The sequence below is a fragment of the Theobroma cacao genome, chromosome 6, assembly GCF_000208745.1.
Source record: "Theobroma cacao cultivar B97-61/B2 chromosome 6, Criollo_cocoa_genome_V2, whole genome shotgun sequence".
In the NCBI taxonomy this organism is placed as follows: Eukaryota; Viridiplantae; Streptophyta; class Magnoliopsida; order Malvales; family Malvaceae; genus Theobroma; species Theobroma cacao.
Genome location: NC_030855.1, coordinates 20,067,053 through 20,075,864, shown reverse-complemented (window position 1 = coordinate 20,075,864; position 8,812 = coordinate 20,067,053). Strand labels below are relative to the sequence as shown.

Below are 8,812 nucleotides of genomic sequence, written 5' to 3'. Positions count from 1 at the left end.
TATATATATATATAAAACTGAATTTTTTCTGGCTCCAAGATTGACCAAGTAATCTTCTTTGTTGCCAGATAAAAGCTTTGTTGCAGTAGTAATTAATTAGTGTATAGAAAATTAAATAAAATATATATATATTATATCCTTAATTGGGAGACAATTGTTTTGTTCTCATTTCATCATAATAAATTATAATAATTTGAATTTTAGGAAAAGATAAACCATATTTTGATAAAATTATATATATATAAAAGTAAATATAATCCAAATGAAAAACATATATGATATAATTATGACATCTAAAATAATCAATAAATAAATTAAACAAACTAATAAGATTTGAATATGAAGGTTTAAAAATTTCATAAGTAGTAGTGTCGTAATAAAAGAGACCACCCAGGAAAGCACTGCTTGGAAAATATATGTATCTACCAAACCGGCGGCACATGGATTAGCAGTCCGCAGTGAACTTTCCAGACTTGTTTATTCTATTTCTTTTGGCTACAATTTGCGGACTCTTTTTTATGCTTACATATGCAGACCTACTAAACAATTTCAGCACGCCTTAAATTGTTGCTAATTATTATTATAGTGAAGTCCAGTCCTACAATGCCCTCCATAATTTTACTTCCACTGGCATCAACAAAATTAATAATCTTTTAATTGAAATTAAAATGTACTAATTAAACACATATTTGTCTGTCTGTGTATGCCAACAACCAACAAAATGCGGCTCATGCGATAGATATTTGAACTAATTAAAAAGTAATTAGCTTAAAAATATCCCAACCGACATGACAATGCAGGGCCCAAATCGATGGAGTGATGTAGAACCTACATATATATTAAACCTTTAAAAAAATCAAATACCTTCAAAAACTAATTCAAAGCCAACAACTCGCCTAGCTACTAGCTTAATGTTGGCAATGGGTGGCCATAACCATTAATGCCAGGCTGAATTTTTAATATAAAAGGAGACGAACAGCAACACCCCCTTGTTGCAAAATTATGTTGTATTTTTTCCTTTTTTGATAAGATGAAGGCTGGCTCCCGCCCCACTCCAAATTAAAGTGGACTCCATTCTGTACTATAAGGCGGTCCATGTCCTGCGTTGGTAAATCCTGTCCGCACAATTTTACCTCAATTGTGTATGATGTTGTTCACATTTTGTATTCCACAACATGACTAAAGATTTTTTGTTGCTCTTTCTTGGCTTAATTATAAATATTTTTATAGCAATAGAAAGACTGATTTAATTATGGTAATTTTAAAACATAATATTTTTAAAAAATTTTAAAATATTCAATTAAATTTTTTATATTTTTATTACGTTCAATCAAACTCTTGATTTTTTTATTTTGAATCAAAATTTTTTTATTTTTATTTTGAGTCAAATAATAATTAGTAGTTAATTTAATCAACATATTATTTATAATTATATGTCACATGACACTAACATGATATTAAAGTGATATATTGATATGTTATAATAGATAATGACGTAACATATTAATGAAATATAATGATATAATTATCACATTTTTCACTTTTCATATCAAAATCAAGTCAACATCATATATACATGAAATAACAATAATTTTGATTAATCTAAAATAAAAATATAATGTAATAAAAAATAAAATTTTATTTAAATTTTTTTAAATAATTTAAGGACTTTTTTAAACGTTATGCCTAATTTTAGTGATTTAACCATAAGTTTTGATAAACCAAGTAGATGTTTCAAAAGATGAAGATGCTTTCATCTTTAAATCCTAACCTTTGATGTCTAAAGAAACCTATCAAAAAGAGAAACCCTTGCTTTGTCGAAAGGTTTATTCCTATAGTTTACCTTATACTATAAAAATAGGTAAATTTGCTTGTCTCTAGGAAAAAAAAAGAAAGAAAAAAGGTGTGTTGGATGATGGGACCTAATCGAAGGGGGACAATATGGCATTAGAACATTTGTTGAGGGAGAAAATATAGCACCGACAAATTGATAACTTCAGTCATGTATAAATGGCTCCCCCAATCATCAAGTAGGTACTGTTTGTCTATAATAATTTATAGAGTTATGTTATTTGTCTTAAATATTTGTATTCTCTCACACTAATATGGAATTATTAAATAATTTAAAGGTAAAATCTATTAATTCTTTAATATATCAATAATTTATAAATAAGATATTATAATAAAATCAATAAATTATTATTATATTAGGTGAGACAAAAACATTGAAAGAAAGACAATGAAACAAATAATATTTTCGTAATTCATATATTTAGCAGTTGGTAATCACATCTTTTATCCAAAAAAAAAATCTTCAATTTAAATTTAACTAATTATGGAAAAATAAAGAATATTCTTGAATTATTTAAGTAAAGGCCCTACAATTAACGACTCGATCATTTATGGCAAATAAGACTGTTTTTTTCCCTCTTCAATTGTCAATATATATATATATATATATATATATATAGTTTTAGATGTCAGATAGCTTGTTAATATACATTGGACATATTAATAAAAAGTTGAGATTAAAGAATTATAAATAATTATCTTGTTAAAATATAACTTTTTAATGGTTATACTATGAAAGGTTATTACATATAATTATTGAATAGTTATATTATAGAAAAAATAATTTTTTTATGAAAAAATAATTTTTTATTAAAAATAATTTTTTATTAAAAATAAATACATTAGCTTATTATATGAATAACAATCTTATTATGTCATTTTTATAATTTTGATAAGTGTGTTAAGAATTTTATTATATCTTGGAGGTTGAGAAAATATCTTTAAAAAAGTGTTAATTGACGCCTTTAAAATCATACTCTTTTTTCTTTTTAAAATTTCTTGTTTCTTCTCAAATATTTCTAACATTAGATTTAACATTTACCCATATACAATACTAGTAAACATATAACGTACATGTTTCTTAATGCACAAGAAGATTATTGCCATTTATTTATAAGACAAGGAGATAAGTGTCCTTTTCCAGCAACTATTTTCCCACTTTCTCATCGCTTTCCCCAGCCGCGTCGTTTACTCAGAATAGCTTAAACTCGCTTTGACTCAGTTGCCTAGTTTCTTTGATTATTATATCTGTAGCAATAAATCAAAAATTGAGTAACAAATGGAAATAGTGTAGCAGGGCAGCAAACATCAAAAGACCGCTAATGTTACATTCACAATACAAAAAATTTGAAAAACGTGTGGACGGTGAGAAACCACAGGACACATTAGTCTATGAACTTTTCTTCCTCCCTCTTTGTAATTTGCCTATAAATTAGAGGACTGCCCACAACTGCTTTCTCAACTCCTCAAAAATACGAAAGGAAAAGAGAAAAATCATCACTCTCTTAAAAACTCCCCGTTTCTCTTCTCTGCAGAAACAACTCTGACAACAAGAAAAAGAAACTGTTTTAGACACGGAGAGAAAGAGAGAGAGAGAGAGGGAATTTAACAGAACAATGGCACTGGCTAAAGAAATGATGGGTCGTTCCTTGATTGAGAGATCATCATTTCTATCTTCATCAAAAGTGTTTCTGAATTGTACTAGTACCACTTTCCAACGCAAGCAGAACCAGTTCTTGGTTAACCCTGTCTTGCTTCCATTGGAGCAAAGGAGGGTACGTTTGAGGAAAGTTGCCAAGCCTCCCGTGGCTGCTATTAGTGAAGATTTGATAAAGGCTGTGCCTGATCAAAAGGAAAAAGCGGTTAAATTTAAGGTCAGAGCTGCCGTGACGGTCAGGAATAAGAACAAGGAAGACTTTAAAGAGACTTTGGTTAAGCATTTGGATGCTTTCACCGACAAGATCGGAAGGAATGTTGTTTTGGAACTCATTAGCACTGAAGAAGATCCTAGTAAGTCCTTCTGCTTCTTCCTGGATTTTGTCTTTAGATTGTTCCTGGTTTTTGCTAAAAAAAAGTGATCATTTGTGCCAATATCTGGGTTTTCTTCATTTTGGGTTATTCACTTTTTCAGCTTCCTGTTGCTCAATTTGATCCCAAAACCAAATTTTCAACTTTCCCCAGTTTCATGCGAGGATTAAAGCTAGTACTAATTTGTGTTTACTGTAAAAAAACTTTTGTTTAATACTGGGTTTTTTTTTAATCTCTAAATTGAAGAAACCAAGGGTCCAAAGAAAAGCAGCGAGGCAGTGCTGAAGGATTGGTCCAAGAAAGCGAACGTTAAAGCTGAGAGGGTCCATTACACTGCTGAATTTATTGTGGACTCCAACTTTGGGGTACCAGGGGCTATCACAGTGACAAACAAGCACCAAAAGGAGTTTTTCCTAGAGAGCATCACCATTGAAGGATTTGCCTGCGGTCCAGTGCATTTTCCTTGCAACTCCTGGGTACAATCCAAGAAAGATCATCCTGGAAAAAGGATATTCTTCTCTAATCAGGTAACGCTCTCTTACCTTATTTGCTTGGTAATATGATAACGCTCGCTCACTCGCTTAGTTTTACTTTCTCAATTAGTATGTTTTTAGTTATTATTTCCAAATTGATTAGTATCCCCTCCCTGTTCATTTTCAAATGTTTAGACTTTTTGGTGCAATGCCAGTTAGATTCTCCTTTTCGTGTTCTTGAGAATTGACATCTGTTCAATGAAAAAGCATACAAAAGGTCAAAACCGTATAGCTTGTAAGCTTTTAAATCTTTATCAAAGGACAAAGTTGAACCAGTCAGAGCTAGCTGATATTGAAATTTCCTTTCATTTCTTTTCTTACTTGGATATCCAATTATTTAAACTAGGCATTATCGCATGCGAGCTAGGTTTTATTGTTAATTGATTGATAAGTTAATCTGACCAAGAAAATGAACCGTGACCCTTTTCATAAATGTAGTACTATAAATTAATTTAACCAAGTTTTAAGGCTGAGGTTGAATCGGAAGTTGGGTACAATAAATATGAGTGTGAATTGGGAAAAGAACAAGGTAACAATAACAAATTTCCTTAATATTGGGTGGCTGGACCAGCACGCCGAAAGGGAACATGGTAGGAAGCCAGCTCCCAGCTACCATAAAAACTAGTCAGAATTTTGTCGGGTTTTGTAGGCAGGATCGGGTCGATTACCGAAAACATCAAATCATTAGCTGCAATAATTGAAAACAGTAGTTAATGTAATACCGGTAGAACGATCATTTCTGATATTTAGTTTGCCCCTTTTTGAGCAGCCTTATTTACCGAGCGAGACACCCAAAGGTCTTAAAGCACTAAGAGAGAAGGAGCTAAGGGATCTCAGGGGCAATGGCAAAGGAGCCAGAAAACTCTCAGACAGGATTTACGACTTCAATGTGTACAATGACTTGGGAAATCCAGACAGGGGAAATGAATTTGCTAGGCCAACGCTTGGAGGTGAAAAAATTCCTTACCCAAGACGGTGTCGTACAGGGCGTCCTCCAACTGAAACCGGTAAATATGCTACTGATTCGACCATTTCCATTTTCTGATGCCAATTCTAGATAGCTTGTATGCCTTAAGAATTACTATAAAAAAAAAGTTAAACAAAAATTGAGCACGTGATAAACAAGGCTGCTCTTTAGAAAGATCCCTTGGAATACTTTGATTGCAGGAAGGAAAAAGGTGGAATCATTGTGGAAAATTTCTTTATCAATTTATAAATGGGACTGGTGTACTGTTTTGTGATTGTCTATTTGTTAAAAAAGCTGATGACCAGAATTAGTGGTCCAGCGCCACATTCTGTCTTTACTTTTTCCACTGGGGTTTTTTTTTTTAAATAACTTTGGATATGGAATATTAAACTTTTAAATCTCACTATCCTATTGTCAACTAAAAGAATACCTATTATAAAAAATTTGGGATTAACTGGTATGGTTTTGTATTGGAAACTTTGATGCGAGTGAAAGCTAACAGCATGTGAATGAATCAATACTGTGTCACCTTTAATTTTTTAGGGTAGCCGTGATGAGGCTAATAAATTCTAATTCTAATTTGTAAATGGCAGACATTCAAGCAGAGAGCCGAGTTGAGAAGCCATTGCCGACGTATGTGCCTAGAGATGAACAATTTGAGGAGTCAAAGCAGAATACTTTCTCTGCCGGGAGGCTTAGAGCAGTGCTTCACAACTTGCTCCCGCAATTAAAAGCCAGCATTTCAGCCTATAACCGCGACATAAACTCCTTTGCTGACATCGATGGCCTTTACAAAGAAGGGCTCCTCCTCAAATTAGGTTTACAAGAGGAATTCGTGAAGAACCTTCCACTACCAAAAATGGTCAGCAAAATACAAGAATCTAGCGAAGGACTCCTCAAATTTGAAACCCCCAAAGTAGTTTCCAGTGAGTACAAATCGCTTGCCTATCACAAAGTCTAATTTCCATATGCGAACAATCTTTTTTATGATGGCAGAGTGCACTATAATGTGTACGCATTTTACATGTGGGTCAAAAAGGTTTAAGACTACTTTTGCTGAAAGAAAATTGTGATCCCCATATGCAGAGGACAAGTTTGCTTGGTTGCGAGATGACGAATTTGCCCGTCAAGCATTGGCAGGTGTCAACCCTGTCAACATCGAGAGACTTGCAACTTTTCCACCAGTGAGCAAGCTCGACCCTGAAATCTATGGTCCACAGGAATCTGCCCTCAAGGAAGAACACATCGTGGGCCAGCTCAATGGCATGACTGTAAAACAGGTAATTTTTCATAATTATTTCATCAAATCATAGTGTTTTAATCGTCACTTTCTGAATGTCAAATATGTTAATTTTCTTGTATTTGTTAAATTTTTGTTCAGGCTTTGGAAGAAAACAAGCTGTTTATTGTGGATTATCATGACATTTACCTACCATTTCTTGATCGGATTAATGCACTTGATGGGCAAAAATCATATGGTACTCGTACCATATTTTTCTTGACTCCTAGCGGAACTTTGAAGCCAATCGCAATAGAACTAAGCCTCCCACCCACTGCACCACGTTCACGATCCAAGCGTGTTGTCACGCCTCCTGTCGATGCAACTACCAATTGGATTTGGCAGTTGGCTAAGGCTCACGTTTGCTCTAACGACGCCGGAGTTCACCAATTGGTTAACCACTGGTAAGCAAAGCTTATATTCCTTAAACATCAAATTATATTTGCTATGATTTTATTATCATAAGCTGAATTATTTTTAATGACAATAGGTTACGTACACATGCATGCATGGAGCCATTTATACTTGCGGCGCATAGGCAATTGAGCGCAATGCACCCAATTTTTAAGCTTTTGGATCCACATATGAGATATACACTAGAGATCAATTCTGTAGCTCGCCAAACCTTGATCAGCGCGGATGGTGTTATCGAGTCTTGCTTCACTCCCGGTCGCTACTGCATGGAGATGAGTGCTGCCGCCTACCGGAGCCATTGGCGCTTTGACAAGGAGGGCCTACCTGCTGATCTAATTCGCAGGTAAAATACTGATTGTGTCTTTAATTTTATAAGCGATTGAAATGGAAAACAAATAATTCAACGCCAACAGGAGACAAATTGGAACATAGACATTTCTGTATAAGACCTCCGAGTTCTTTCTCGACATGGAATTTATGTTTTGCTAAATTTGGTGGTTGAAAATCTTAAAACTGAACCTAACAGATGAATTGTCCTTTCATTATACAGGGGAATTGCGGAACCTGACCCAACACAGCCACATGGTGTAAAGCTCCTAATCGAAGACTACCCATACGCCTCGGACGGGCTGCTTATTTGGAACGCGATTGAGAATTGGGTTCGAACCTACGTGAACCGATACTACCCAAATTCAAGCGTGATAAGCAATGACAAAGAGCTACAATCCTGGTACCATGAGTCCATCCACGTAGGCCACGCCGATATCAGCCACGAGGACTGGTGGCCTACGTTGAACACCGCTGACGACCTAGTCTCCATCCTCACCACCATCATTTGGCTTGCATCCGCCCAACACGCTGCACTCAATTTCGGACAGTACCCTTACGGTGGTTATGTGCCTAACCACCCACCTCTAATGAGAAGATTAATACCCGAAGAAAATGACCCAGAGTATGCTAATTTCCTAGCTGATCCACAAAAATATTTCCTATCAGCATTGCCAAGTTTATTACAAGCTACGAAATACATGGCCGTGGTCGACACCTTGTCCACGCACTCGCCCGACGAGGAGTACCTGGGGGAAAGACAGCAACCATCGATTTGGTCCGGTGATGCTGAGATAATTGAGGCATCTTTCGGATTTTCCGCGGAGATCCGACGGATAGAAAAGGAGATTGAGAAAAGGAATGCTGACCCTAGCCTCAAGAACCGGTGTGGAGCTGGGGTGATATCGTATGAGCTACTTGCACCTAGCTCAGGCCCTGGGGTAACATGCAGGGGAGTACCCAACAGTGTTTCAATATGATCCAAAATAGGAGTCATGGTGCTCAATTTTTTCTTTATTTTATTTTTAATCAAAACTTAGGTGTATAATTCATTAGCCCTTTGTGCTGGATCCCAATAGTGGTCAGCAATCGGCATACTTATTTTAAAACTAGCTAGGGGTGTATATGATATAGAGTTTGTAAGCATGCTGTTGTATCATAGTATTTTTATGCAATCTAAATTAGTATTAAGGTTCGAAGAGATGGGGAATTGAATAATAAGTTTACCAACATCTGGTAAAGATGGTCCTGGCTTTCACACAATGCCAAGGCGAGGGCGAACTAAACAAGGCCCGCCATACCATCTGACCTTCAAATATGGGCCTTCGGAATGACAACGTTTTGAGGTTTCCATTTTGAGGTTTCCACGAGGGCTTGAGACCAAAACTATTTCTTCTCACTTGGTGTCTGTCT

General features: G+C 35.2%; 1 protein-coding gene across 1 annotated transcript; it reads left to right on the top strand.

Moving 5' to 3' along the window:
* On the top strand, positions 3,307 to 8,600 carry LOC18596234 (linoleate 13S-lipoxygenase 3-1, chloroplastic). The gene is made up of 8 exons (XM_007024584.2): positions 3,307 to 3,861; positions 4,126 to 4,406; positions 5,182 to 5,419; positions 5,973 to 6,305; positions 6,466 to 6,659; positions 6,761 to 7,062; positions 7,149 to 7,415; positions 7,623 to 8,600. Exons 1-8 carry the CDS (start codon positions 3,468 to 3,470, stop codon positions 8,377 to 8,379), a joined length of 2,766 nt encoding a protein of 921 aa, XP_007024646.1. The 5' UTR covers positions 3,307 to 3,467; the 3' UTR covers positions 8,380 to 8,600.